General features: G+C 56.9%; 1 protein-coding gene across 1 annotated transcript; it reads left to right on the top strand.

Annotated features, from left to right (window-relative positions):
• The first annotated feature begins 25 nt into the window (after positions 1–25).
• KIAA1614 (KIAA1614 ortholog) lies at positions 26–12,033 on the top strand. The gene is made up of 10 exons (XM_049777582.1): positions 26–848; positions 2,689–2,728; positions 4,299–4,430; positions 7,477–7,706; positions 8,337–8,451; positions 8,497–8,527; positions 8,812–9,129; positions 10,589–10,713; positions 11,311–11,498; positions 11,843–12,033. The coding sequence occupies exons 1-10, from the start codon at positions 152–154 to the stop codon at positions 12,031–12,033; spliced, it is 2,067 nt and encodes a 688-aa protein (XP_049633539.1). The 5' UTR covers positions 26–151.
• Positions 12,034–15,464: the final 3,431 nt, after the last annotated feature.

Raw genomic sequence — 15,464 nt, 5'->3', positions numbered from 1 at the left:
GTGTCTAGCCAACCTCCACCCCCAGGACTCAGAGGAGCGACTCCATGGAAGCCACCTCAGCTATGGGGACCAGCTGCCCCTAGCTCTGGCCAGATCTTGGACCCCTCCCTAGAACCTGATTCTGCCCTTCCCAAGACAAGACACCAGCATCATGGCCCTTAGGCCCCCCAGGATATGTGACCAACAGCCCCAAGACCTTGCCACGCTGGAGTCCACAATGAGAGCACTGAGAGTAACGCAGCCAGGCAGCACCCAGGGGTCTGGCCTTGGCCCTGCGCCCTACCAGAAACCCCAATGCCAACAAGTGAAGGTGACCAGAGTCAGGACGCCTTCAGCGGGGTCCTTCCAGCTGGAACGGCCTGAGGTTCTCCCTGCCCAGAGCCTGACTGATGGGCATCTGGATGGCAGTGGCTGTGCAGAGGAAGGGGCTAGCAGTAGGCCCCCCAAGCCCCCCCGGCTGCCCACCTCTGGGCTTGAATCCTGGCACAGGTGGGGCCCACAGCCCCTGGATGCTGGCAGGGTGACCCTGGCCCCAGAGCAGAAGTGGACCCTGGAGGAAAGCCATGGCCTAAGGCCGAGCCAGAGTCTGCCGGACAAGACGCCTCCTGTGCCTGGCCCCAGGACGGGCCAGTTGTACCGTTGCCGGGACCGCCTGGACAGCTCTTCTCTGACTTCTGGACCCGCCCCCTTCTGGGGGCTCTGGCAGAATCCATGGCGGGGCCCTGGCATTGGCCGTAAGCCCCTGCCACTGTCCGAGCGGGTGGAGAAGAACCGGCTGCTGCTGAGGGAGATGCTGAGTGTGGGGGGTCCGGCCACCCGGAAGCCGTCCTGGGACAGAACCACACCAGGTGAGCTTTGCCCAGCTCAGTAGGTAGAGGGGAGGGGGCTCCCCAGTTCCCTTCTCTGAGACCATCCAGATTCTGAGTCCCAGCAGTGTTCAGCAAAATACACCTGGGAGTACTGGTAGAAGGGGGCACCTGAGAACTTGGGGGGCTTCACATATGACTGTTGAACCCTTATACCTGAACTTTGAACTCTTGCATCTGCCCCAGGAGCCCCACCTGGTCTCAATTAAGCTTTTCCTTATTTTTTTTAATGAAACAGGGTAGTTTTGTGGGGTTTATTTTGTTTGTTTGTTTATTGTTTGTTTTTGGTTTTTGAGCCACAACTGGTGACGCTCAGGGGTTACTCCTGGCTGTTGTGTTAAATAAATAACGATGGGGCTGGATGGCGATGGATGGAGGTGGATTTCTCTGTCTGCCATCCCAGGCCACGTGGCTCAGCAACCCCCATGCAGCCGGCGAGTTTCAGGCCCAGGTGAAACGCGAAATCACTCACTCACAGGCAGGCTTCAGGAAGCATTAACTTTATTTAGGCCCTGGCCACCACGTGTGTGTGGCCTATCTCATAACCTTTTAAGCACAAGTTGTTCTTGGCCCTGCATCTAAACTCCTTTCAGCCATCTTCCCTTTGGGCTCCATGCTGGTCCAAGACCAAAACACAGAGGCCCCAAAGCCAGCAAGCTCTGCAGGGCCAAAAAGGCAAAGACCCTTAATCCCCTGGCTTCCGGGTTTATCCACCTATTCCAAGACCCCTCCCAGGAAAGGGCCGGGCTTTGCAGGTAAGGTCACACCTATTATCCGGTTCCCAAGACCCCTTCCAGAAATGGGTGGGTCTCAGATAGGTACCCTACACTGGCTAAGCGCTCAGAAATTGTTCCTGGCTTGGGGGACCACATGGGGTGCCGGGGGATCCAACCAGGGTCCATCCTAGGCTAGCATACGCAAGGCAAATACCTTATGGCTTGTGCCACCCCTCCAGCCCCAGGATAGTTTTTTTTTTTTTAATCGAATGAAACTTGCTTAGAAAGGTATGAGAGGAGAGAGAGGGGAAATGTGTGTGTCTGAGAGGCTTCTTCACAGTGGGACTAAGACAGGGCCGAGGAATAATACAACAAGGATGTCACTTGTTTTGCACGCAGCGACCCAGATTCAATCCCCGGCATCCCATATGGGCCCTCTGAACGCACCAGGAGTGATCCCTGGGTGCAAAGCCAGGAGTAACTCTTTTTTTTTTTTTTTTTTTTTTTGGTTTTTGGGCCACACCCTGTGACGCTCAGGGGTTACTCCTGGCTATGCGCTCAGAAGTTGCTCCTGGCTTCTTGGGGGACCATATGGGACACCGGGGGATCGAACCGCGGTCCATCCTAGGCTAGCGCAGGCAAGGCAGGCACCTTACCTCCAGCGCCACCGCCCGGCCCCCCAGGAGTAACTCTTGAGCATTGCTGGTGTGACCCAAAATGAAGCAAACCAAAAGAGCCAGAATGGAAATAGGCAAAGAAACAGAAGCACATGCAATGGTGATGTTTGTTCAAGGGACATGGCTTGAGGTGGGAACCTGGGCTGGCCTTCAAAGGGTTCTTTCACTTCCCTGGGGGGCACCACTTCTAGGTGTCACATCCCCTCCCCCAGAAGGCTGCCCCCTTTGCTGAAAATGAGCCCTGCCATGGGGTAGAAACAGCAGAAGGTGGCACCCCTCGGGGCATTTCTCACCCTGCATCCAAGTGCACCCATGTGGGTCCAGCTGTCCCCAAGTAGAGACCTGAGTAGGCTTTACCACAGGTACACCTGCTCCCTATCTCTGGGAGTGGCAGCTGCTGGGCCTCACTGGGGTCTGTTCTGATTCCAGAGTTCCCATCGCCAGCGGAGGTGGACTCAGAGCAGAGCAGGTGAGAGCTCAGAGGGATCCACGGCCCATCCTCAACCCCATCACTATACTCACAGCCCAGTGGCAGGAGAGTCAGAGGCCTCCCCACAAAACATGTGGGTGACTGTAACCTAGAACCAAGCCTGCTCTGCTCATCAGCCCAGGCTGATGAGTGAAGGGAGCCTGGTGCTAGGACCATGGGGCAGACAGGGACAGAAGGACCAGGCAGGGACCCTGGTGGGGGCGACAGGAAATACCATACCAGGGGACAGGAGCCAAAGCCCCAGCATCACCCTCTGCCTGTGCCTGTCTGGTGTGGGCCCAGCTGCCCCTGCAGCCTTGTGCACTGCCACCCCCTACTCCTGCTGCCTTAAGCGCCTGCACAGAAACCAGCTTTGCCTGCTAGCTGTGAGCTAGCCCTGCTGAGTATCAGGCAGGGGTGACAGCAGCACAGCTGGGAAGCGCCTCAACGGGGCCATGGGGGTGGTGGCACTCACTGCTGGGCCTGCAGCATCTGGCCAGCTGCCGGGGGTGGCCCTCTGCCCGCCTGCCCACTGAGTCTCGTGACAGATGCCCCATGACAGCCCGGGTGCCACAGCTGTCCCGGAAGGCCACAAGCACCGGGGCTGGCAGCCAGCAGCCGTTCTGGGGCCCAGAGCCTCATTATCTCCGCAGTCAGAGCAGGGGGGCCGCAGGGGGCCGCAGCTGTTCTCTGCAGGCACAGCAAAAGTCCCTCTGCCAATCCCCCGATGCAGCAGCGTTCAGGTCTGGCAGCCCTCAGCAGCCCAGATGGCGCCTGAAGGGCGCTGCCCTGGCCTCTCCCCACTCAGCTCCCAAACAGTGTCTCCCTGGCCTGCGGCCACATCACAGACCTTACCCTCCAACTCTCCACGCACAGGGGATGGACTGAGATGGAGGCACTGGGTGGACTATAACCCCCCCGGAGCCACTGGATTCTCCTGGGTGTGTGCTGAGAGGTTGGGTCTTGTGGGGGATAGAGCAGGTCTATCCCCCATGGCCACTTGCTGGCCTCACCCCAGCTCTTGTCCTGGAGCAGGAGGTGGGGTGCAAGGGTTGGGAGCATGAGCTGGGCTCTGCTCTGTGCTGACCTCCAGTTCTGAATCGCTCATGTGGGGGAGAAACCTGAACCCCCAGGAGTGGGGGCAGTGCAGGCCAGTTTTGGGAAAGCCACTGTGGTGCTTGGCACTTCTGGACTGGGCGCCATGGGGTCACATCTGACTGGTGCTGGGAAGTGCCCCTTGGCCTAGCCAGGCTGAGACCACCTGTCCCCTTCTGCAAGGCAGCCCTTGTGGGTAGGGCCCTGTTTCTGAGAGGTTAGCGGGCCAGGGAGACAGGACCAAGAGGGTGGGTGTGGATGAGTGACGAGCGTCTGTGTTCACACACCCCCCCATCCCCAGCCGCCTCTGCCCAGGGAAACACGATGAAATCTAGACTAGAAGCTCTCTGCACTTGCCAGGCTGTTGGGGCTCTGGGCTGGGCACTCTTCAAGCCCTCCCTAACCTATGTCCTTTTGCTCTAATCTGTCCTGCATATTCTACACCCCCTTGGCTGTCCCCACACCCCTACTGCAGGACCTGTCGGTCCCCATCAGAGCCCACTCACAAGCCTAGCCCAGAGCAGCCTCTGCACGCTCGCATAAAGGCCAGGACGAGGCCCCTCCGCGCCAACCACGACATCATGCCCAGCCTGGCACTGGATAGCGGGTGAGTGGGGCCTCGCAGTGCCCTCCCACTGGGCAGCCATGCATCTGTAGAGAGACATGGGCAGGGGAGCCCAGCTGTCCCTTGCACTTGGGGAAGGGATGAGGTCAGAGACAGAGACCTGGGTCCAGAGTGGTGATGGTGGTGTTGGGCCAAAGGGAAGTTCTGTCCAGCAGGCTGGCCCAGGACTCCACGTGGGGAGGCTGGGAGGTGTGGAGGAGACAGTATGAAGGGGACATAATCATGCGGGGTAGGGGTAAGGCCCAGCAGAGTCCAAACAAATGCCAAGTGCAGGGGACAGAGGTGCTGGGACAGTTGAGAAGGAACAATTATCCATAGTGTTGGGGAGCCCCAACCCTAAGACCCATGCATGGATAGGGATCTGGGTTCCCTCTGCATTGTAAGGGGGTCAAATGAGGATGTAGGGGCTGCACTGGATGGCAGGGATCAGTATTGGAAGCAAGAAGGAGCCAAGCGAAAGGCTAATTGTTAGTGGCTGCTGGTGGTGGTTAGTGATGATTCTGGGAACCACGTGGGCTTGGGGGTTGAATTGGGATCTTAAGAGCCATCTTGAACCGCACCCCAGCCTGTAGAGGCCCTGGAAGCATCTGGCCAAGATGTTTATTGCCTGGGTGCCTCGGTTTCCTGTCTGCGAAGTGGGCTTTCAAATAGTGTCACATTTCAGGGCTGCTGAGAAGAGTTTGAGCTTGAGACAGTGTGAGGTGTCTACACTGCAGGCCAGGGAGCAGGGTTCTGACTTGGATCTGGAAGCTTGCTGGAAGCCTGAGTTCAGGATTAGCTTTGGGGGTGTTGCCCCAGGATGACTCCCCTACTCCTCACCCCCAAGAGGCTCCCCAAGGTATTGGATTTGGGATCTACAGAGGACCACAGCCTGTGTACTACACAAGGACACGAATTCTGATCCCAGGGTCTCAGCACTGGTGAGACCAACAGGCATTAAGCCAGTTTGATCGAGTTTCCACCTCCATGTTCACCCTCAGTGAGCAGTTCCTGAACTCAGGAGCTCCCTTTAGCTGGGAACCACCATGATGGGAAACCTTAACTCAAGTCACTTAAGAGAGAGACCTCCCAGGAGGGTGTCCTGGAGTGGGCACTAATAGCCTAGCCTGTGCTGCTTCCCTACAGGGCTTATCTTCTGTCTGGACAGAAGGCGTTCAGAAGGAACATGATTTGGGGGTGCTCCTGACTGTCCTACCATGGACACGGAGCCCAGAACCATGCAGCCTCCCAGCCCTACTTTCTTTGGGAAATCTTTGGGCTGGATTTGATTTGTGAAGCATCAAATGCGGCCAGAGCAGCAGTGACTGTGTCTAGCCACGCCCGCAACCACATCCTCCAGCTCTCCTCAGCCCCATCATTCACCTTCGCACAGCTTTTCCCTCTGCCAGGCTGTGCCCAGCTGGGAGGGGAGGGTAACAGCCAGGCAAGGTGACCCCCTTAAGCAGCTGCCGACTTGAGCAGTGGCAGAGCTGAGAAGTGGGCACCAGATGGTGTTTCCGGAGGTTGCTCTGTCCGCTCGCCCTGGAGACCCTGCAGCCAGCTGCCCACCTTTCTCTTTCCCGCCTGAGGCTCAGAGGTCTCCTCAGCCACTTGGTGAAAGGGGATGATGTGGGCCTGGGGGCAGAGTCCTGCTGAGGGACACTCAGGCCTGCCTGGACAGGCAGCTTGGTTGGAGGTAGTAGTTGCATGAATAGAAGCAGAGACTCCTGGCTCCTGGCAGACATCTCTAGTCTGGCCCCTCCTGGGGTGTTCTAGCCTGGTGCAGCCTCCCAGCATAGCCCCTTCTCCAGCCTCCTGGTACTCCCCAGCAAAAAACCCTCATTCTGAACAGAATTATGGACCCCTTAAAAAAAAGCTTAAGGCACTGGAGAGATTATATTGGGGTGTAAATGCCAGTTTGACCCCCAGTGCTGGGCCTGGGAGTGATCTTTGAGCACAGTCAGGTATGGGCTCCCCAAACAAAAACAAAGACAGCTTAAAAATAAAGGGAGTCTGGAGCTATAGCACAGTGGGGAGGTTGTTTGCCTTGCACATGGCTAACCCAACTTTGATCCCCGACATCCCATATGGTCCCCCAAGCACGACCAGGAGTGATTTCTGGTTCGAGTGCAGAGCCAGGTGTGACCTAAGTACTGCAGGGTGTAACTACAAAATAATAATAATAATAATAACAATAATAATAATAATAATAATAATAAAAAGTAGACCTCAGGGGCCAAACAGGTAACAGTGGGGAGGGACTTGCTTTGCACACAGTCAGCCCAAGTGGATCTCTAGTATCTCAGAGTCTCATAGTCCACCAAATTGGTCAAGAGTGATCCCTGAGCATAGCCAGGTGTGACCCCAAAACAAGAACAAACTAAAAAATAATTTGGGGGGATTGGGGAGCTAGCATGGAAAGGACTTGGGTGCAGGGTGAAACCCAGAGCAGGACTGGGTGCCAACAGCAGGGCAGGGTAGTGGGCAGTGCCCTGGGTGGCCCTGACTCCAAGCCCCATCTGCAGCAGCCAGAGAGGGTGTTCAGACTGCAGAGTAGGTGGGACCACACCAAGGAGGAAAACCCCTATTCCCCCCATCCTCTTGCCCTCTAAAGGCACAGCCAGAAAGCACCCAGCTCATAGCTTGGAACTCCCCAGAGCTTCACTGTGGTGATGAGGGGAGCCCTATAGCTTCAAGCGGCTGAGCCCATGGGGTACTGGACTGATCCAGGGGTGCTAGACTGGACTAAAATGAGGGGGACCCACCTGACTCTACTGGTCAGCTCCCCCCCACAAGAGTTCCCAGACTCCCATCTGCCAATCAGGGCCAGATGTGATAGAGACGGTGGGTGAATAGAGGATTGTCGCAAGGGTCTTCTCGTGCCGGCCTGGGCAGGACTGGGCTGCTTTTGGCTGTGTCGGGGGGGGGGGTCAGTTGAGCCCCCATAAACCAGGTTACTCCAATTGGCCCCCTCGCCTGTCGCCCAGCTCTGTCCCAAGCCATGTCCCACTCCCATCCCCTATACCCACCTGCCCACCACACCTCTCAGCAGGGCCATCTTAGGGACACCCCGCAAGCTGGAGGAGCAGGCGGAGGCCACAGACCCACCCAGAAGCCGCCTACTCGGCCCCCAGCATACCCAGTCCTGTGCCAGACACCCCCCGCTGGCAAGCAGCAACTGTACTAAAGGAGGCACCCCTGGAGAAGCCACCGTGGATGGGGCAGAGGTGGAGTTCTGTGGCCTGAAGCCGCAGCGAGCCCTGGAGGAGCCCAGAAACGGTGAGGACCACCAGGCCCATCCTCTGCAGTGGTGGGACACAGGTCATGTGGCTCCATGAGCCCTAGGAGCAGCCCTTGGGGAGGGGGCTCCCTGCTATGGACAGTGAAAACAAGAGCCCCAGGACAGAGATGCCCAGAGCAACACAGGCCTGAGACACCAAAGTGCCACCCTTACTTACTCCCCATCTCTGCCTGGGTTCCCTGTAGCTGCAAAAGGCATTCCAGGGGCCAACTGGCTGAGACCCTACCGAAGAACTGGGGGACTGTGCTGGGCAGATGGGTGCCTTTCCACCCTGGTGGTCAGCACCCAACATCCACTGCAGGGGGTGCAGGATCAACTTGATATGGCTGAGAAACAGCCTTGTTCCCTCTCCCCTGTTGTCCCTGAGACAACCACTCTGTGCTGGGCAGAGAGGCTGCTTTTTCTAGGATGTTTTGTCTATACTGCAGCCTCCCTGTTCCTGTCAGCAGGAGGCCCCCAAACAGCCTGTGTTGAAACTAGTATGCTGTACCCCAAGACCATTGTCCTGCCCTTCCCATCCTGGCTTTAGACCTGGGGGGTCCTGTCTGTCTCACAGGAAAAGTTGGTGAGGAGGGGACAGTGCTGGAGGGACACTGTGGGCTTTGCAGGGGGACCCCAGGCTGTGGTTGGTTGTGCCCTCTCCAAGAAGCCTCAGTCCAGCCAGGAAGCAGAGGGGACCCGGCAGAGGGCTGAGTCCACTTCTGGATGTCCCACATCATTCGGGTGAGTGCTGGGACAGGTGGGGTGCTGACCCCAGATACAATTCAGCACTGTGCCTCCCCAAATCCCCAAGGAGTTTGTGAGTTTCAGTGTGAATTAAAGAAGCGGATACTGGGGCTGGAATGATACACAGCAGGAAGTGTGCTGGCCTTGCACATGGCAGACTCAGGTTTGATGCCCGGCATCACACATGGTCCCCCAAGCCTGCCAGGATTGATTCCTAAGCACAGAAACGGGAGTAACTCCTGAGCACTCCTGGGTTGACCCAAACACTAAAAATCAATAAGACAAATGTCGGTTGACTGGAAGGATGGTGAATGGACAGACGATAGGTTGACAGACAAGTGAGTGGTCTCAGTTGAGTGTGAGACCAGGGCTTGTCTGAGCTGTTTTCACCAATGCTTCAAGCATAATCCCACAAATGGCTGCCCATCCTCCACAAGTCCCTGCCCCTCACGGGCCCCCTGGCATTACAGAGTGTCGACAGAAAGTCAGGTGGACCAGGACGGGAAAAGCAGTGGAGGCCGGTTTGCCTCAGGCCTGGGGCTACGAAAGCTCTTCTCAGGCCTGGGGAAGTCTCGCAGTCACAGTGTGGGGCAGCTGGAGCCTACGTCTGGCCCTGATGCCCAGGCTAGCACCCCAGAAGTGAGGAGGACCCCATCCTTTCAGCTCCTGCATCTGGTGAGTCTTAAAGTTGGGCTGGTTGGTGCTGGGACTCTGCCCACCCCATAGAGTTGTCAAGAAGATTGAATGTCAGGTGCAGACAGGAAGCTGGGACCTCACTTCTGTGCCTCACTGTCCCTGACTCCCTCATCCCTGCACTGCTTCTCCCTACAACCTTCCCATCCTCCTTGCTCTCTCCCTCCCCTCCTCCCTTGACTCTCTCCCTTGCCACATTGTCCTGAGTCAACTTCCTTGACCAGATGGGGCCAGAGCCATAGCACAGAGGGGAGAGAGCGCTTTGCCCTGCATAGGGCTGACCCAGGTTCAACCCCCAGCATCTCATTTATGATCCTTTGATCCCTGCTAGGAGTCCTCTTGAGTCTCACTGAGCCCTGCCAGGTGTGGTCCCCAAACAAAAAAAATATTGTTCTAGAACCTTCTGTATGGACTTTGGCTCCAACACAAAAGTGGCTGATGTAACTTCTAGAAGGTTCCTTGCAGGACAGGTCTCTTGTGTCACCTCCTGCTGCACCTTGTCAGATTCTTGGAGCACTGGGACGGAAGCACAGTCTCACTGAGCTTGCATCTATCTCCCCCAACACAGGGCCTCCCTCTCCAGGCAGCTGCTTTGCTCTGTGCCCTCTGCTTCCCCGTCCCACCCTTTCTCTTGGCTACAGTCCCACCAGATGTTTTTATTTGCTTGTTGGGTTTTGTTTTTGTTTTGGGGTCATATCCAAAAGCACCCAGGGCTTATTCGTGGCTCTTCACTCATTGCTTAGTGTTGGCAATTAGTGGCACTATTGCTTCTACCGTTTTGTTTTGTGTCAAACCAGTGTTGTTCAGGGTCTGCTCCTGGCTCTGTACTCAGGAATCACTCCTGGTGGTGCTCCATATGGGATGCTGGGGAATTAAACCCAGGCTGCTGCCTGCAAGGCAATGCCCCTCCCCTGCCTCTGCCTCTCACTTTGGCCCTGCTGGAGCTGTTTTGGCTGATTTTGTCATTCCTCCTGGGACATGACCTCTCTGTCCTTGATCTGTGTCCACACTCGCCCTATGGAATAAGTGTGCCGGGGAGCAGTGAAAGCAGCGGGGGACGGGGACCCCCTCCTTTTCTCTCTCAGACTAGAGGAGCAGCTGCTGCAGCATCCTGGCTCCCAGCGGGACTCTGGGCATCTCGGTGCTTTCCAGAAGGTTCTATGGAGCTTTACTTGTTATCTGGCCTTGATCCAGACATGGGTGACTGTGGGTTGCGTGCTTTGCTTGGTTACAAGCTGTCTATTGTCCTGCGCTTCATTTGCATTCCCCTAAGTCAGGAAGGCCACTGACCCCCAAGCACGTGGCAGTGACCTCAGCCCTCCCCCAACTGGCTGCCAGGAAGCATAGATTCCCTGGTCCAGGAGGACGATGGGGGTAGCTGGGGGCCACTGGGGCGGGACAGGACCTCGAGTTTTCATGCAATACTGCCCATGCCCGCCAGGTGTCGCGCTCGCCCCAGCACCCGAAGGCCGCCTCCTGCCACAACCTCCAGGCCCTGCTGAGCCGAGGGGACCGGGCCAGCCTCTACATGGTCGAGGAGCCGGAGGGGGACGGGGCCAGGGGAAGGTGAGGGGATCATTGGGACGGGGCCTCGGGTGGGCAGGACACTTGACTCGCCAGTGGCTTTGGTTTCAATAGAGCCATCCCTATGGGGTCCCCCTGAATGCAGGTGTGCATGGTTCCCTGCACCTTTGTCCTTGGAGCTCTCTGGAAGGGACTATATTGTGGGGAGACAGTGTCCCCGTGTCTAAGGGCTCATCTGAAAGGCCACCACATTATGGAGCCGGAAAGATAGCACAGCGGTAGGGCATTTGCCTTGCACAACTGACCAGGATGGTCCTGGGTTCGATTCCTGGCATCCCACATGATCCCCCGAACCTGCCAGGAGTGATTTCTGAGTGCTGCCAGGTATGGCCCCAAAACCCAAACAAACAAAAAAGGCCACCCTGACAGATCAAACATCCTGAGACAAGGACCCTCAGACCCGGGGCCTGTCAGTGGCTGAGGGATCCCCACCCACATCTGAAGCCACAAGGTCAGCGCCTCTCTGGGGCAGACTATGTGGGACCCAGGGACCCCAGCTGTCATCACTGTGGGTGGTAGCCAGGACAGGGCAACTCAGAGGCCTCTCTCCCCATCCTCACCTTCTTTGTCCCCCTACAGCAGGCCAGTCGGGCTCCCACCACAGCGAGCACTCAGTGTGGAGGATGTGGGGGCCCCCAGCCTGGCACGTCCTGTGGGCCGCCTGATGGAGGCGTTCCCAGATGGCACTAGCCAGTTACAGCTACAGTGTACCCCCGGGGGGAACTTTGGCTTCTGTGTGGCTACAGGCAATGGGCGCCGGGACTCAGGTAGGTGCTCATATACGCAGAAAGAGGCCAGGGCTCTTCTCGTTCTTGGTTGTCTTATTTGGGGACAGACCAAGCAGTGCTCTGGGATCACCCCCCAACAATGCTCGGAGACTGTTGGGGGTGGAAGCTGGAGCCAGGATGAGTTTCCTGCTGAGTTTTGACTCCCCCCTCTGGGGCAGGAGCTGTGTGGGGGCATGGAAGCTGTTACTTGGTGAAAAAGGCACATGACCTTTTTCATGTGGGAGGTGGGGAGTGGAAGTGGGGGTGGCGTGTGTCTGTGTGAGCCCCACCACCTGGGCAGAGCAGGTGCTTGTGCCCTTACCCAACCAGCCCCCTCCCTGCAGGGCTATACGTGCGAGAGATGGCTGACGTGGGCACAGCCAAGCTGTACTCGGGGCTTCTGGCAGTGGGCGACGAGATCCTGGAGGTGGATGGAGCCAAGGTGGCAGCGCTGGGCACTGCCCACGTGCAGCAGCTCCTGGCCTGCACCAACAGCGTGTCCCTCCGCGTTCTGAGACAGCGGCCGACACCCTGATGACATCATTGGAGCCCCCTTTCCATCGGCAATGCTGGAGGCTCTCAGGGCTATGCTGCTGGGTGAAATCTCATGGGGCGGGGGGGGGGGGGCACGGATGCCAAACTGAGTCTCCCAGGGTACTTGTGGGGGCAGAGCCCCCCAGCCCACTATCCTGGAGCCGAAACACCAGCCTTCCCGTCTGTCCCTCCATTCTGTTTACCTGCCCCAGTCACTGCCCAGTACTGCCTGCCCCTTCTAGCTACATTCAGGGTCTGTTGCCTGGTGATCAGGAATTGGCAGAGCTTGGGGACAAGGAGAGAGCATAAATTGGGCCTGTACTGCCCCGAGTATCCAAGGAGGTGGGAGGGGGTACATCTGCACCCCTCAGGCTGGCCAGTGCTCCGTTCCACCAGGGCAGCCGTGGAAGCCCTCGGATGGACCAGGTACATCTTAAATTATTAAAAAGCCAAATTTGAGCCTCTGTCCTGAGTACTCAGTGTGGGGCTGGACATGGTCCCAGGAGGACTGGGTGACCAAGGTTGGGATGACCCATCAGTTAGGTAAGTACAGAAGCTTCCAGAGACAGTCCAAGGGCCGGAAGGGGAATCACGGGCATGTGTGGGAGCAGCGAGGCCATTTCAGAGCTGCTGGATGTGAGCCAGCAAATCACTGGATGTGGTGTATGGCTGTGACTGTGTGGGTCTATGGGTCAGTTGTGTGGGACCCGACTGGTTATGACCAGAACTGACACGTGTGAGACAAGGCTGTCATCAAAGTGTGATTGTGAATGTACTATGTATGATCAGTGTGAATAGTCACGTGTCTCGTGTTAGGCCATATATGATGTGTGGTGTGACCATGTTCCATGTATTATCTGACATATTTATGTATCTATGACCATGGCCCATGCTGAGGCTTGTATGATGTATGGTATGACCATAGAGCATGTATGGTTCCACATGAGGCTTTGTTAAGGGCTATATCATCTGTGTGGTATGACTGAGGGCCATGGAAGATGTGAAGTTCCCCAGTGGCCCCATAATAGTATGCGCCTCTCAGGGAGGGTACCCTCACATATGCCTTTCTGTGGCCAAGGGGCCAGTGTGGGGGGGACACAATCTAACCGGTAGTGGGGGTGCCACCTGGCCTTCCTGGTCCTGAGTCACTGTCCTCTGTGTGTTGGAAATGGGAAGGTCTTTCCCTGGGTGCTGAGGTCATCATCTGTCATCACGCAGCCAGACCAGGTGCTGACCACTGAGCTTGCCTCAGGCTCAGAGCCGGGGCACTGCCTGCCATGGGTGACGTGAGCATAATGGCCGAGGATTCCTCCTCCTGGGGCCCCAGCAAACGGCCCAGAATACAAACATTGGCAGGTGAGGAAGTGTGTGGGTTCTGGGGGACTCCTTATGGGCATGGAGGGGTCCCAGTTCTGGCCTGTATTTCTTCTCTGGGCCGCCCGCTCCTTTCAGACAGATTCAGGCCATTATCGGGGCATGGTGGACAGTCATGGATCTGTTGTGGGGGGAGGGGCGGCAGACCCAGGTCTCTGTTTTAGCTTTTGGGTCACATCCAGCAGCCCTCAAGGGTTACTCCTAGCTCTATGCTCAGAAATCGCTTGGGGGACCATATGGGATGCCAGGATTCGAACCATCATCCTTCTGCATGCAAGGCAAACACCCTATCTCCATGCTAACTCTCTGGCTCCAGGTCTGTTCTTACTTAGCAGCAGAAACACGTGTCCATAAGCTGAGGTCAGACACATCCTTGCTGGCCCAGGAGGTAAAATCCTCTCTGGAGTGACCATCTATTTTCCACGAGGCTTTTCTGTCATGGCCGTGGCACTTCCGTATTCAGGGGATGGTGTGAGACAGGAGTTCCTGCATGTTCTACTGACCATTCCCCAAACTACCTGTTTGGGGTGGGCCCTCCTGACCCCCCAGAGGGTGGGGCAGACACCTCATCTCCCCTGCTCAGCTCATACCTACTTCCTGCAGAGCCACTGAAGCCAGGGTGCAGGGCTGCCAGTGGGGCTGCAGGACCCACCTCTGGGCCCTCCTGGCTCTCCTGCCTCAGAATTTCCAGAGACAAATGCTTTCCCCAGCCTGAGCCACATCCTGAGTCCCTGAGAGCCAAGAAGCCAAATCAGGTTGTTTGCACTGTGTGCCCCTGGGCCGGGAGACCAGCCACAAGTCAACAGATTTGGTTAGTCAAGCACCGAAGTTTCTGAAAGGGAAGCCGCGGTAATGTGTACCTGGAAACTACCAGGAGCGACTTGGCTCCACAGTATGGGGAGCTGGTGTCTGCAGCTTAGCTGGTAGTGCCAGGCTCTGTGCCAATACCCCCATAAGTCTGGTGGGCACCACAATCCACCGAGAACCTATGACCTCTTCCTACACTGCCCGTCTTGCCCATCTGTACACAGCACAGAACCAGGACCATGCAATAGGCTCTGGGTTTCCAACCAGGTCCATGCCTGAGTGGGACCCCCACTTAGAAGAAAAATATGACAGCACAGCTGTGGCCACCACCTTCACAGTCTGGCTGCCTCTTTGAAGTGGTTAGCTGTGGGGATTGAGCAGAAGGGACCAGACCCAGCACGTATGAGGGTGCTGGTAATGGGGTATCACCACAGTGGTCCTGGTGCCAGCCCCCAAAGCATCCCTGTGGCCCGACACTTCCTCACTCAGCTCAAGCCAGAGTTTAGCCAACACCAGGTCTGGGACCCATGGGCTGGCAGCTGGCCCCAGGTTAGGTAGGGCACCCCTTCTCCGACCAGGCAGCTCAGTGGCATAGCCCCTCGATGGCCTTGTGGGGCCTTTGCCACGGTTGTGCGGGACCACTTGCTGCCTCTCAGTGAGCATGTGGTCAAGCACGTTCTGGAGACGAAGATGCATTCCCACTGCCCGTCGAAGTCATTGGTGTCCGTATAGCCTGTCAGATGATCCAGGGCTCTCAGAGATCATCGCTTCCCCTCCTTTCTAATTTGAAAATAATGGCTTCCTTTCTCCTTCCTCTCCCTCCATCCCTTTCCCAGAGCAGAGCATGAATGTGTGTGTGTGCTCTGTGCATCCCCCAAATCTATTCTGCTCATGTCAGTCATGTGGGCACCTTCCCTATATGCCAAGCGTTGAAGAAACACCTGCTTTTAAAAAACTGGTACAAATATTTATTAAAAAGTGCAATTCCAAAGTTAGCTGGGCAAGGACACCACGGCGAGCCAGAGAAAGGGGGCAGCAGGGCAGAAACAGCGGATGGACCAGACCAGGAAATGCTGGGATGAGGCGGCCAGTGGGGTACATGGCCATTTCTGGGGTTACCACCGCATGAACAGGAGTTCTGGGCCAATGCTCCTCAGTTTCAGTAGCACCTGCCCGAGGCCCCGGGGGTGCATCCAACCTGGTCTGACAGCTGAGCTTGGGATGGACTGTCCAAGGGAGCGGCACTCCAGA

This window comes from Suncus etruscus, chromosome 7 (assembly GCF_024139225.1).
Source record: "Suncus etruscus isolate mSunEtr1 chromosome 7, mSunEtr1.pri.cur, whole genome shotgun sequence".
In the NCBI taxonomy this organism is placed as follows: Eukaryota; Metazoa; Chordata; class Mammalia; order Eulipotyphla; family Soricidae; genus Suncus; species Suncus etruscus.
Note: the sequence above shows the minus strand (reverse complement) of the source record. Positions and strands in the feature narration are given on the sequence as shown.

Excerpts from the sequence above, each read along its gene's own strand:
- KIAA1614 (XM_049777582.1), top strand. The coding sequence starts at position 152 with ATGGCCCTTAGGCCCCCCAGGATATGTGACCAACAGCCCCAAGACCTT. Across the intron at positions 849-2,688 it reads CTGGGACAGAACCACACCAG|AGTTCCCATCGCCAGCGGAG; the intron begins GTGAGCTTTGCC and ends TTCTGATTCCAG. Across the intron at positions 9,130-10,588 it reads CCTTTCAGCTCCTGCATCTG|GTGTCGCGCTCGCCCCAGCA; the intron begins GTGAGTCTTAAA and ends CATGCCCGCCAG.